Here is a 15479-nt window from a genome sequence, read left to right on the forward strand (position 1 = left end):
AGACTCGCCTGAATTTTCCACTGAATTCCCCCGAAAAATCCCATATATATCCCTGAAAGCCCTGAAAATTTCGAGACTGTCCTGAATTTTTCCCTGCATGTCCCCGAAAATTTTACCATAAAAAAATGCCTGAAAGCCCTGAAAATGTCAAGACTCGCCTGAATTTTCCACTGAATTTCCCCGAAAAATCCCATATATATCCCTGAAAGCCCTGAAAATTTGGAGACTGGCCTGAATTTTTCCCTGCATGTCCCCGAAAATTTTACCATAAAAAAATGCCTGAAAGCCCTGAAAATGGCAAGACTCGCCTGAATTTTCCACTGAATTTTCCCGAAAAATCCCATATATATCCCTGAAAGCCCTGAAAATTTCGAGACTGTCCTGAATTTTTTCCTGCATGTCCCCGAAAATTACCATAAATGCCATAAATGCCTGAAAGCCCTGAACATTTCAGGACACGCCTGATTTCTCCTATACATTTCCCCAAAAATTTCCCACATAAAACCCTGAAAACCCTGAAAATTCCAGGACTCGCCTGAAGTTTCCCCTGTACTTCCCCGAAAAATGTCCACATGGACCCCTGAATAAATTCTGAATTAATTGTGAAATGAATTGTTGACTGAATGAATGTTTCCCTTCACTTCCACGAACAATCCCCACGTGAGTCCCTGAAAACTGAAAAATTCCAGGACATATACATCGTGGCGGTGCCATCGATGTCAGGCAATTACGACGAAGAGATTCAGAAGCGGCTGACCCGTGCAACAAAGCGAAAACTCCTGGAGGACCTGGAGGGAGATGGCCTGCTGCCATCAGGCCTACCATCAGGGCTGCTGGACAGCCTGATGGCGTCACTGATAAAGAATTTTCAAATAACAGTGACAAACGTTCACGTGAGATACGAGGAGAAATTCTCGTGCAGTTCAAGAATGGCCTGCGGCCTGTGCATCCAGTCCTTCTCGATAGCAACGACGAATAACAAGTGGAAACCGGGAGTAACACCCCCAACCTCTACCTCAATCTACCAATTAATCCGAGTGGAATCCCTGTCCCTGTACCTCAACCCCAACGGCAGTCCATCCCTGGAGTTCTACCCGAACCCCTGGGACTTCCAGAATCTCGTCGAATGGAAAGCGATAATGCATCGTTCTCTGCGCACATTCTCCATCAACACCGAGGAATTTGACTTCCTCATCAAGCCCTTCACCACGAAAATCAAAGTAATCGTCAATCAGAGCAGCACAGGCCAGCCCTCTAGAATGCTAGTGGACATTGTCCTCCAGGACGTGGCGATGCAGTTGTCAGAGGGTCAGTTCTCCTGTTTCTGCAAGCTGTGGAGATCCTTGCAGCAGGGACCAGTGGAGAGGAATCGATTGACTCAGCGTTCTCACCCCACCTGCCTCCTCCGAGAGAATCCTCGCGCCTGGTGGAGGTACGCCCTCACAGCAGTTCTCGAGCAGAACATCCGCCCCTACACCTGGGAGTACATCAAGAATCACCGGAGGAACTACAAAAAATACAAGGAGACCTTCATGCAGACCCTCATTCGCCCGAACGACACGGAATTGAAGCTCGACCTCCAGAAGTACGAGGACTGCCTCTCAATCCTGAATATCATAATCGCCAGGGAAGAGGGCAAAATCGAATTAAAAAAACGTGAACCCGACTGCGTCACTGTGGAGACCCTCAATTCAAATATCAAACTCCTGGTGAATCTCGAGAGGCTCCAGGAGGTGTCCGGTGTTCCTGTCAGCCCCAAATCCCTGAAAAACCACTGCGAGGATCTCGCTAAGCTCAAGCTCGAGCCCTTCCCCAATAGCATCGAACGCAAATACAATTTCACTCTCGCCAATTGGTCATTCAGTCTATTAACGAGTGACTCAAGCTCTCGTGAACGTGAAATTCTTGTTGTGACGATGGGACAATTTCTCATGAGCATCGAAACACGTCCCCAACTCTCGGCATTTAAAATATCCGCACGTGCTGAGAGTCTTGTTCTCGAAGGTGCCTCCTCCGTGGAGAACGACCTGGTGCCCCTCGTCACAGCTGACAACATCCTCACAGGTAACACAGCCTCGAATTTTCTGGCGATTGACTTCGAGAAAAATCCCAAGGACAGCGACTTCAATTATGAAGTCAACGTGAGACTCGAGGCCTTTGAGGTAACGTACCACGATTTTGCCATGAGAGAAATAATAAATTACTTCAAACGTAATAAACCAAACGTGAGTCACTTCGTCTGGAGTATGCAGAAGGCGTACGGTAGAACGAGGAAGAAATTCCTGGGGGTTGTGAGTTCAATAATGAATAGACGACTTCGTGTGAATCTCAAGCTAGACGTCAAGGGTCCCTACATCGTCTTCCCCGACGGTGGCTCACACCATCCCCTGTGTGGCAATATTATTATCCTGGATCTAGGTAGATTGACCCTGAAGACAGAACTCCAGCCTCCGGAGGTGCAGCTGGAGGACGCAACTCTCATGGAACTCGAGGAACTACTTTACGATCGCATCCACGTCGTCCTCTCAGACACTCAGGTACTCATCTGTCACTCGGGCGACGACTGGCGGGACTCTCGAAATCTCAAGGACTCGGATTTTCACATTGTTCCGAAGATCCAGGCGAATGTCACCATATCCTTCAGCATAAAACCAGATTATCGTCTTCTCCCGAGGCTAAAGCTCAACGTCTCCATCTCAACAGTCAAATTCAACGTCTCGAAGCACAAACTCGTGTGTCTCAATGATTTTCTCTCGCAGGTATCAATCCCCCATCCCCAGGACCTGGAGGACCTGCGGAGAAGTCTCCTGAGGGTCCAGGAAAACGTCAGTGAGTGCCTGGTGACGTCCACCCGGGAGCTCACAAAAATAAGAACCATCGTCGCCCTCGCGTCCTTCGTCATCATCAGAAAGAAATCGGATTACGGGGTAAATGGCATCGAACCCCTGAAAACCGACTCCGAGAGGAGCGTCGTCTCCTCGGAGTTCAGTGAGGAAGACCTAGAGCAGTGGATAAAATCCGTCAATTTCTCAGGATTCGACGACAACATTTCACCACATAACAACGTCAATGTCCTCCTCAGGATTGTCATCGGAGAGCTGTCAATCCACGCTAGTTACTCGAAATCCAATCCTGACAGCTCCGGCAACAGCTGTCACACACGGGAGAAGCCCTACCTCATCCTCAGGCTATGCACCATCTACCTGGAGTCTGCCCTCATGGAATTCGGTCCAGCCCTTCAATTTGGAGTGGGAACAATTGTTCTTGCTGATAAAACCAATGCAGGAATCACTGGTTCCTACCTGGAGCTCGTCTCTGGGGATGGGAACTACGACGTTGTCGGTGTGGCGTACAGAAAGGTCAGGGCGAATTGTCCGGACTTCAAGACTCACTTCAAGAGCATCGAGCAGTCACTCGTGGTGAACACCAGGAACATCAACGTTGTCTTTCATAAACAGGCGTTCGTTAAACTCAATGACTACCTGGAGGATCTCCTCCACATACCCTTTTCGTACAATGCAGGAAAAATCCCCAGTCTCTTGGAGGTGATTAAGTACCTCAGGGGACTCTTCAGGAAAAGGGAGGCAGATCCACCGGTACCAGCTGGTGCTATAAAACTCAGTTATTCAGCTAGACTCAACAGTTTACTCCTCAAGCTTTGCACCAAGGACATGGATCTCCTGGAGATCAGGGTGAACAGCATCGAGAGTGACTGCATCTACAATGCCAACGAGAGGATGATCCTGAGGGCTCACGTCGGTGGAATATCCATTGAAGATCTCAGTGACATCACATTATACTCGAAGATCCTCTCCACCGAGGATGACAAACTCCTTGATCTCAAGTACGTCAGACACGCCCCCAAATTGTACTCCTCGAAGATGACGGACGTTAATCTATCTGGGGATGACGACGTCAAGACCGATGGGAGCTTCAAGCTCTCCCTCGGGAAGATTAATTTTGTGGTGCTGTCTGAAGTCTTCAGGAATTGCAGACACTTTGGGGAACCGTTTGGTCATCTCCTCGGGGGAATATTCCCCAATGGATTGTCCAGGATATTCGTTAATTGGAGTGTTGAGGAGCTCAGGAAGAGTCCCACGAAGTTGCATATATCCATTGACCTCCAGGGGCCGACGTTCCTTTTTCCCCAGAAGAGAGATCTACCCAATACTCTTGTCCTTGATCTTGGATTGTTGACGATCGAGAATTTCTTCAAGAGAAATGGCAGTGATGAGATCGTTGTTGATAATCTACTGGTGAAGCTCGAGGCTGTGGTGGTATCCAGGGCGATCATGACTCTTGCTGGAGTTCTCAAGGTTCAGGAACCTATTGTTGAGCATGTGGAGGTGAGGCTCGATGTCAAGAGGAATATTGAGTGCTGGAGGGGTGGAGCTCAGGTTTATGGACTCTGTGAGGTAGTGGGATCTGTTGAACAGCTGGTTGTCAATCTCAGTCGGAAGGATCTCGCTGGGATCCTCAATATTTGGGAGGACAATATCGGAAAGATCGTCAGGATGAAGGCTGAAGCCTCTGGGGATTTCTCTCAGGGATACTGCGGGGGTGATGCCACTATGAGGAAGCTCGAGGTATTTTTTACCAATGAGGAACATCCCGTTTGCGAGGTCAACATGAAGGTCTCCTTCGATGGACTCCAGGTCAATCTTTTCTCGGATTCTGATGAGGTACGAAATCCTAATCTTCATTTTTTATTCCAACTTTTTCTCTTTTATCTTCCGTCTTTATCCCTGAATTAATCATTTTTTTCTTCCAATTAAAATTGTCAGTTTTTACATTTATACAAAATATATTATTTATAATTATATTTATATAAAAATTGTTAGATTTTAAAACGATATGATACAAAGGAAATATTTTCCATAAAAAAACAATTTCATTTGGTTCTACGAAACTTGATGCTCCATATTTTATAAAAAGTGTTAAAAAAAACAATTATTCTCAGAAAATGGGATAATAAACAAATGGGATGATAAATAATTTGTGAGAGATAATTATTTTCTTATTTTTAGAGTAAGTAATTGGAGAATTTTTTTCAATTGCTAGGTCTTGAGTTCTCCAGTGAGGGATTTGAACAACGGTCTGGGGAAATTGAACTTGGGGGAGGTGATGTTGTCCTTCGAATTGTACAGCAATAGAAGCATGAGTATGAAGATCTCCCTCAGGACTTGTACCCTGGAAGATACCAGGAAGGAGCCGGCTGTCATCAGGAAGTACGTCAAACCCTTTTTGATAAATTCATTTCACTAAAATCCAAGCTAATTCACCTGGATATTACCTCATGACTGAAAAATAATAGCAAGTTGCATAATTATGAGAAAATCATTAGCAAAACCTATCACTTTCTCCCAAGACTACAGATGAAGAGTTCCATTTATAATTTATAATAATTCACAATGATATTTTCACAATGACATTTTATTTATAAAAAAGTGTATAATATGAATGGATGTTTCCAGTTTAAATTGAACTTATCAAATTGCAGAATAATCCAGTCACCAGCGAAATCAGCAGGTCTGAATTTCGAATCAGTGATATCAGTGTCAGAGCCGCCAGTGTTCGACTTTACATTTACCCAAGCACCAGCTGGTGACAAATGCATTGACATGCTGATAGAGGAGACCCGAGTGAACCTGTCGATTCCATTTTTTCTCCAGCTGACAAAATACTTTGTGGAGTCTCTGCCGACGGAGCAGATTGACAGAGGAGTGATCAACGAGGCGTACGAGGGCAACAACCACGTGGACGACCTAAAGACAAAGCCCCCGCAATTGATAATTGAGCAGCCAATGGAGCTAGAGGAGCAGTCAGGTACCTCAGTGTCCATCAGAATCAGAAAACCAGAGATTCTGCTGTTCGGTGATCTCAAGGCCAGCAATGCTCATGCCATTCTGGTTCAGGCGGAACTCATGATTGAGAGCAGCAGGCACCTGGGCTCGTCCTCTGTTGTCTGCAGTTTCTCCAATGTCTGTGCTAAAAGCAAGAGCCAGGAAAGATTTCGTAGACAGCCACCACAATGGGTTCTTCGACCCTGTGACATCGACGTCTGCTCCAGGGAGAAGAGCACTGATGATCAAGGACAGATCATCCTCGAGGTCAGCTCTGTTGATATACATCTGTCTGCTGGAACTGTCTGCACTCTTAATCAAGTGAGTGTTCTTATCAGAGAGCAGAATCTAAAATAAAAGGCAGTAGCTCAAGTTTAGTGGACTCTTCAGTGAGTCTTTGGGAATAACTCTCTAATTATTGGAGATACAGAAATTTTTGTTATATTCTTTTTTGTAGAGCTGATTGAGAACTGCGAAAAAGATTTTTACAAAAATTTTGATATTTCTCTTAGTTTTGGAGATATTTTTGAAATACTAACAGTTATTTTATCTTTTCACTGGAATTGTTATTTAATTCATTCAGTTTTTATAATATTAATTCATTTTGGACTGAAAAGTATTTTAATATATTATTCCCTGAACACATTTTTTATTCTCATTTTATTGTTTTTATTTTCATAATAAATAAAAGAATTTAATTTAATAATAAATAAAAGAATTTAGACTCCAATGATTTTTATGAGTTTATAAAATTATTGGAAGGCTTGAATATCGAAAGATATTTAAGAGATAATATTGATTAATTTTATTGTAGAAAATGAATGAACAAATCGATTTTTATTGTACAGATTTAAACAAATTGAATTTTAAATTCCAGATTTTGCGAGATGCTTCGGAAATATTGAAGATCATCGACGCCAAATTCGAGAGCAAGAACGATTTCACGGAGATAATTGGATACGCGGACCTCTGGTCACCGAAGAAGATATTCTCATCCCCATACCGAGGGAATCCAAATGGACGTAAGTACCAGAGAATTCGCGAATGATTTCCCCATCAATCTGTAATTTTTTTGGACAATTAATAACAGACTGGGAGATGCTGTCCCCACGAGCCCCACCTATGGAGGATCCAGCTGTGAACCTGATAAAGATATTGAGCCTGAAGCCCTTCGAAATCCACGTTATCCTGGAGATGGAGGATACCGTGGAGAGAATTCCCATGGTGAAAGCAGAGATCGAACTCGGGGCTTCAATCACATCTCTCAATTCCACTTACAAATTCGATTCTAGCTTCAAAATTCATGCATTCTGTTATAATGCCAGTCGAGGGAGCTGGGAGCCTTTCATCGAACTCTGCACCAAGGATGACGTCACTTATTACCCCTGGGAACTCTCGATAAAGGTAAAAAAATTTCTGGAAAAAATTCTAGTCAACAGAAAAAATGAAAAAATCATTCTCGCATTGGAAATTAGTTTGGATTTGCATAAAATAGTTTCCTAAGTTAGAGATGTTTGATTTATACTGAAGAATTGAGATTAAACAATAAATTCGTTTATTGGTGATTAATTTATTGATTAATTAACAATTTATTAATGATTTTATAGAATTACAGTTGAGAAGTCGTCGGATATTTTGGGAGTATCTCCGAAAGTAATGAAGATAGCAAAATTTTTGTTATGAGATTTTTTATAGATCTTAATTAGTTCTAGAAAAAAGGTTTTATCAAAAATTTTGGAATCTCCCTTAATTTCAGAGGTATTGCGGGAAAACGTATTGATGACACGAATTGACTTCCTAATTTTTCCAATATCTTTTCATTGACGGAATATTTACGATTTTATTAATCCCCAGGTGTATCAGGCGGAGTCCCACGAGCTGAACTCGTGCCCGAGCCCCAATCCGAATCAAACAAAGAACCCGATGAAGAGATCGACCTCGAGAAAAAAGCGAAACAATCAGAACTCCACCGAGGACGACCAGAGCAACGAGGACATGCTCTTCATTCACCCAGACACAGCCCAGATGTGCTCCAAGGTTAGCCTCCACGAGTACAGCTTCGAGCACGACGAGGATTCCGACTCTAACGAGGACGAGGCACCAGAAAAACTCGCCAGGAGTTTCAGTCATCTCTTCACCAACGATGAGACCGACGAAGACGACGACGACGACACCGACTCCGATACCTCCAGCAAATGCGAGGACGAGGGACTGGAGCTCACCCCAGAGCACGTCGTCTCCACCAGAAAACTCTCTTACTCCACCGTAAAACCTCTCACCAGGGCACTCACAGAACCCTCACCCCTGGCTAATTACATCGTCATCAGTGCTGAGGACAGAATAAATTTTACTGTTACACAGAATACAATAACTATTCTGGACATTATATTAAATATTTTCACGAAGAATCAGACAGGAATTCCAATTGTACCGACAAACGCTGGGAAATTGAGTCTCATCAATGAGATTGGACATGCGAGTAGAATTGAATTAATTGCTGAAGAAAAGGTGATTCTCAAAAAAGTATTTTCTCTATTTAAAAATAGTGTAATATTCATCATTACCTGTCTATTAAAAACTAAATTGCATTCAAATCAAATTAATTGTTCAATTTCATTATTATTTTTTCTATTATTATTTTATATCTTAATAAGTATAAGTAAATCTATAATATCAGTTATTTATTTATTACCATTTATTATTATTATATTATATATTCACTATCTATAATTCAGTGAGGATTAATTGAAAAAAAAACCCTAGGGAACAGACTCGGTGAGCCGTATCCTGGCGTGGAAGGAGTTCAACCCCTTGAACTCTCCAACGAGTGCCCCAAGTACTCCAGACTCTGAGTTCTGTATGAGCGAGCACTTCATGGAGTCAGCCTTCACCGAGGATTCAACAACAACAACAACAAGCCTGAATGGTCCCGTGATATTTCCAGATGACTCCCCAGTGCATATCTACAACAGCATGACAGAGGAATCTCTGCGAATTCACATAGACACCTTCGAGGACACGATGATCTACTGCCCCAAGTGGCAGGGAACAAAATTGATTCGCCTGCGTCCCACAAAAAATAGTGTAACGTATCACCTGATTGTTGAGGTATCCACAGATCATCAGCTCCACCGTACCATCACCGTGAGGGCTCCTCTCCAGGTGAAAAACGAGACGTGCTACGCCCTGGGGCTGTATTACAAGAAAAAAATGGCTGTTGATCTGGATCTGGACAGTTATCTGAATGGCGAGGCCTCGAATCCCTTCGATGACAGCATGAGGATTACTGTCATCGAGCCCCACGACGTCTACAATGTTCCCATGTACATCACCTATCACTTCACCATTCATTTAGCACCAGTTCACTTCACCAAGTTCGAGGTATCCCCTGTTGGCATCTCCTGGAAAGAACTCTCTGATCACATGAACTCCCCCAAGGACATCTACTGCACATCAACCTCAGCCATCTTCGGGGTCAAGGTATTCTGCAGTGAGAACTCCAAGTACTCTAAGTACCAGTGGGCAAACTCTGGACAAGTACCTCAGTATCTCATCACAATTGTTCCACCACTTGTATTCGATAATAAACTGCCTTTCGTTGTCGATATCAATGTACCCTCCATCGAGTACGAGGTGAGGATCGAACCTGGACAGAGGATTGACGTCTATAATATCAGGTTGGCACCTTGGTGATGATTTTGAGGACTTTTGGAGGGATGGGTCTCTGATTTTTGTTCGTGGGGAATTAATTTCGAAGTGGAAATTGTTATCCTATGATTTTTACCTTTTTTCTTCATGAACTAATTGTTGATTTTGGTATAAATACCCGCAATCCAAAAATTAAATAATTGCAATTCAATATTTCCAGATGTGACGCAGACACAACGATAAACTTCAAGATCCAGAACTACCTGTCGACCCAGTGGGCCGGAACCTTCAAGCTGTCCTCGGAGCTGGACCGAAAGCTGGTGAAGATGTTCGCAGACGGTGAAACAGATGCTGTCTGGCGTCCCTTCGTCCTCTGCGTCGAGCTGAACAAATCCACCAGCTGGACAGTGGTGATCTACTCCGAGTACTGGATAATAAACAAAACAGGCCTCCCCCTGAAGCTCCAGGAGACGCTCTCCAACACAGTTGAGATTCCAGACGAGGAGCTGATCGTCTTCTCCCAGAGGAAAAATCGTCGTAAGCCAGTGATGCTGAAGATCCACCAGTCCGACTGGTCCCTGCCTTTCAGCCTGGACGCCATAAACTCCATGTCCCTGATAGCCTGCAAGGACATGGAGCGCAGAAGGAAGTACAGAATCCTCACTGAAATCGTCGACTCGAGTCTCTCACCCACGTTCACGCGAATAATCACATTCCTCCCTTATTTCTTCATCAAGAACACGACGAAGAGGGCCCTGAGGTTCATGGAGGAGAACGAGGACGCAGATCTGTGGAACGACCTGTTGCCAGGACAGGGGACAGCCTTTTGGCCGTACACAGACTCCCTGAGGATGAGGGTAAAGTGGAAGAACAGTCAATTGGTCTCTCAGCACTTCAGTCTTACTAGTTCTGGGAAGATAGTCCTGAGGATGGAGAATGGCTCTGCCCTCTGCGTTGACATCGATGGAGGCAACAGCTCTCCCTACTGCATCACCTTCGAGAGATACGTCTCTGGGGATGCACCAGTGCGTGTGGACAATCTCTGTGAGGATCTCTTCCTCAAGCTCAATCAGTCCGATCTTGGACAGGTGGCACTTCTCAGTCCTTATCAGAGTCTTCTCTACACCTGGGACGATCCCACAGAGTCCAGAGAACTCATCTGGAATGTCTACAACACCAAGACCAAGGGATATCCAGCTATCTTCGAGGCTGATGGATTTGGACAGGAGGTCGTCACGTTTAGGACCCTCAAGAGGTCCCCGGAGATGGTATACTCCTCTGGGAGCAGACGGGGCAGGAATACCCGGGGAAAATCCAGGACTGAGTCTCATGAATCTCAGAGATCTGTTGATCATGATGACTCCAGCAGTGCAAGCTCTGATGAAGACTCTACCCTGGAGGATGATAAAATTGATAAACTCGATAAGATCAAGCAGGTACAGAAGATTCAGAAGAATAAAACTATTATCTACTGGATCAGCTACTTGGAGAAGAGGCAGAGGGTTCTCACTTTTACTCAGGACGAGCACATCTTCCTGAAGATGAGGGCTGCTGTCGATCCAGAGTACAGCAGGACAGGTACATTCTTAAACAATTGGATCGATTTAATTGAATTTAATTGAAATGCAGAACTCATTAGAAAAATGAAAAATCAATAGATTCTTTAATTAATTTAAAAGAGTTCCTCACATTTTCAATATTTTCAATAATTATAATTGTTATCAAAAAATTATAATAACAGTTATAACAATTAATTCACAGTAAATTAAAATTATAATCAGTAAAATTATTGAAAATTTGAGGAATTGATTTGAAGAAATTGAAAAATCCGTTTAATTATCTTTATTATTATTATTTATTATGATTATTTATTACCGTATAATTGTCATTAATCCTGAAATCATGAGTTATGGATTTCTCAAGGCATTAATCAATTGTCTGACTATAATTGAATGTTTTTGTAAACAGAGGTGTTCCTGGGATTGTCAGGTGTGGGAATCAGTATTGTAGCTGATGACTGCACAGTCTCCCGGACATCCAGCAGAGAATTGGCGTACGCTAGTGTGACAGATTCATCAGCTCACTGGGAGGTGGACATTGGTAAACGATGGAAGTCCCTGACCCTGGAGCTAAACGCGTGGTTGGAGGACAAGTACAGGACATCAGCAGAGTCAGCAAAACTCGACAACTCCATCGACGTTAATTTCTCAAAAATGCACATCACGAAGCCCTTCTTCGGAAAACTCAGGAGAACATACTGTCCAGGTATCTGGATGCACCTGAGAAGATCGAACACCCTGACGTACCTCCAGGGATACATTCACCGAGTTCAGGTGGACGACCAGAAGACAGACTCTGTTTTTCCAGTTGTGTTGAGACCTGGTGGCAAGAGGTGCTGGGGGAACGGTCTAGGTGGCAGAATGAAGCATTCCCTGGAGTTCTGTTTGGTGAGACAGGCCAGGGCAACCTGCAATGTCTTCAAGAGGATTCAGGTGGTCCTCAGGGAAATGCATGTCAATCTCCAAGAGGAATTTCTCGTTGGTCTCGTCCAGGAACTCATCCCCAAGAACAGAGATGAGAGCAAGACGTCTCTCGCTGGGAGACTGAAGGCGGATCTGGCGAATGTTTATTTTCCTCTTGGAGGTGAGAACCGGTGTGGACGAGGGGATTTCGTAGAGAGCCTTTATGTGGCGCCTGTTAAGGTGCATGTGAAACTCCTGGCGTCTGCTGAGGGCAGGGAGGAGGTCTCGGGATTCGGTGGGGTCTTCGATTATGCCAGCAAGGGAAGCTTCCTCAAGCAGGCCGAGTTCAGGCTCCCTCAGTTTGAGAGGACAATCCTCAGGACTGGACTTGGGAAACTCTCTGAAGACCTGTGGAAGGGCTACTGCACGGAAATCAGGCACCAGTTCAATGTCACTGTCCAGGGGATTACTGTACTAGGGAATCCCTTTGGCTATAATTTTAAGGCACCTGGCGACGCTTTTTATGACACTGACGGCGTGAGTATGGAGTCCTTAGTAGTTTTTTAATTAATCAATTTGCAGTAATCGCGTATGAAATTTTATCGCGATTTTGATTTTAAATTCGATTTAATGTCGAATCGTTCATGAAATTGTAGCTATTACAAAAATCAATTGATTACTTATCGAATTGAAAATTAAATTAAAAAATTGATTGATTAATTATTATTTAATTGCTTTCTTGGTAGAGTATAAATTCAGGAAAACGATAAAATACAAACAAATTGGGACGTTAATTGCTTTTCTAGCAGGAGAATTAATTCTCTGGCTGTTAAAAATTAAAAGTCAAGTGCAATTATAAAACAATTGATTAAATATATTATTAGAACTCATTAACAAAATAAAAAATGATTCGCATCGATTTATCGGTTTCATTTCCTCGAAATTCCCGAATTTTCAATAATTATACTCATTACTAGCCCCAATAATAGCCCCAAAATTCATAGTTTATTTAAATATTCAAGACGTTAATTATTATCCAATACTAATAAAACAATATCTTTAACTATCCCTGAAATGAATTTTCCCAAAAAACCGAAACTCAACAAAAACAATTAATAAACAACAATAACTTAAGAAATAATTTTTCTCATCGAAAAAAAACTTAAGAATTTTTTTTTTCATTTATTATTCAACCACAAAAAAATCTTCGAATGTTCCCCTAATCGATCGTCACAAAAAAAAATTAAGAAATCGTGAAAAACTCATTAATAAGAAAATAAAAAAAAACATTTGATTATTAAAAAATGATAAAATTTTGCAGCTGCATCTACAGGGCGATGAGACAGCGGAGAAATTATCCCACAGTGTCTGCTGTCTTCTGGGATACTCAAGCATGGATGGACTCCAGGCTCCACTGATAAGCCTGAATCACCTGGAGCAAGATTGCCAGGGCGGGATGAGGCCGAAGGTGTCTCGTTTCGAGAGCACAGACACTCCCCTGTCAGCCCTGACTCTGGACCGTTCTTATTCGATAGGAGTCGAGCTGGAGATGTCTGGGTTGATAGTGAAGCCCACGGACAACACCCACCAGGAGGAGCTCAAGTACTCCCTGAAGGAGCTCGGCAAGGGCATCCTCAGTCTCGCCAAACTCGAGGACGGAAAATCCTCCCTGAGGATAGAACCTGGACTCATCCTCGACACCATCAAACGCGCCCAGGAACGGGGCTACAACTTCGTATCGAGAGTTCGTTTTCCACGGTACATCAATCCTTACTCCACTGTTGAATTGTACTCGACGTACAAGGCCAGGGGAATGTACCTCCTCAACACCATCACCAAGAGCGAATACCAGAACTCTGAAACGTACTGGGCACATGCTGCACTCTCCAGCGATGGAAAACACATCGCTCTCGTGTCTCTACAGTACGTCGTCTCCCAGTTTTCCCTTTCTCTCTAAAAGTATTTCTTCAATAATTTCAATAACACTTTTATTGTTTATTCAAAATGAATTTGTTGGGGAATCCAAGATTTTTGGGAAACTGTCGATTTTATCTCTAGGATTTTATTGAGCATTCACATTTTCATATTTTTCCAGGAAAATTTATCTCCTGGAGAAGCGATGCAGCATCTGGGCATCCTGGAACGTGGCGTGGTCTATAGAAACGAAAGAGCTGACAGAGGCACCGACCATTTCAGAAAATAAACTAATTCTCCATGTAAATAAACCACAACAGGTATATACCCCTTCTCAAATTCGCCCTCGAAAAATGAAAATCTAAAAAATAACGAATCCCCACAATTGTTCTGATTCCAGCCCCAGATAATGTCCCAATCACCTCCAGACTGGTACCTGGAGTGCAACGACATAACGACCCTGGAGTGGCTCTCGAAGAAGATAAATACTGCCATGATCCTGAACCTGATAAACTCTCGGTGCAGAACAGTCTAATCCCTCTCTAAAAAAAAATCAACTCCCCAAAAAAGCCCACCCCCAAAATTGACAGTCATATAATTGGATAAAGTACATCTAGTTTATTTCATAATTTATTTACAAAAAGTCTTAGTAAATTACACTTACAGGCATCTCCACTCGAAACTAAAGTAAATAATTTAAGAGCTACACGTATTAAGATGTCTATAGAGTAGGATACTTTGGGGGGCTGGGGAGTAAGCCAAGATTCAGGGAAACGTGTATGTTGTGTTATCCATTAATATCCTCCGAGTTTCGTTATCGGTTCCTATTTTTCCCAGAAAAAAAAACAATAATCACTTAAAAAATTGAAGAAATTAAAGAAATAAAAACCCATTGAATCCTCCATCGGCGCCACACAATGAGGAATGACAGGAAAAAATAATTGATTCACTTGCATAAAAACAAAAAAGATAAAGAATAACTCCAGAAAAAAATAATGATCCACTCCAATCGATTCGAGGGAAAGGAAAAAAAAAATGCAGTAGAATTAAAAAAAAAATGAATCGACAAATAATGAATTAAAAAATTGCGTACATCCGTTGCTGGCCAAACGTCTAATTAAATGAGAAATAGAGATCGTCAAAATGTGTGTGTGTTGTGTGTGTATATAATATATATAATATAGTATGTGTTTATATATCTCGCACTAATTACACACATGTACATGAAAAATGCTGTACATGCGTGTAATTATGATGATAAAAAATATGCAAATAAAAGGCTAGCGCTTGGCCCATTTTTCCTCTGAAAATTTCTCATCAACTATCGACAGTGACCCCTGCCCTTTCCTCAATTAATTAATGCCTGTTAAATGATGAAAATGGAAAGAAAAAAAAAATCTCTGACCTCTACAGCCCGCAAAAGCCTACCGAACGACAATCTTCCCACAACTCCGTAAATTCTCACCCTCATTTAAATAATTCCCCCAAAAATTATTTGGAATCGTCAAACGATCTCTCCAACTCAAAAAAAAAACATGATTTTCATTTCCTAGAATTCTACACACATATTTAACACTCACGCACTCGTGCCCCTAATTAATTCACCTGCGAC

At 42.6% G+C, this 15479-nt stretch overlaps 1 protein-coding gene across 1 annotated transcript; it reads left to right on the plus strand.

The window, feature by feature from the left end:
* Window positions 1-623: 623 nt before the first annotated feature.
* Window positions 624-14852, plus strand: LOC105266838 (vacuolar protein sorting-associated protein 13C). The gene is made up of 12 exons (XM_011305273.1): window positions 624-4682; window positions 5062-5228; window positions 5501-6164; window positions 6721-6865; window positions 6934-7247; window positions 7698-8351; window positions 8607-9520; window positions 9712-11069; window positions 11460-12490; window positions 13275-13876; window positions 14049-14187; window positions 14268-14852. The coding sequence occupies exons 1-12, from the start codon at window positions 624-626 to the stop codon at window positions 14400-14402; spliced, it is 10182 nt and encodes a 3393-aa protein (XP_011303575.1). The 3' UTR covers window positions 14403-14852.
* The last annotated feature ends 627 nt before the right edge of the window (window positions 14853-15479 follow it).

This window comes from Fopius arisanus, unplaced genomic scaffold (genome assembly GCF_000806365.1).
Source record: "Fopius arisanus strain USDA-PBARC FA_bdor unplaced genomic scaffold, ASM80636v1 scaffold00041, whole genome shotgun sequence".
In the NCBI taxonomy this organism is placed as follows: domain Eukaryota; kingdom Metazoa; phylum Arthropoda; class Insecta; order Hymenoptera; family Braconidae; genus Fopius; species Fopius arisanus.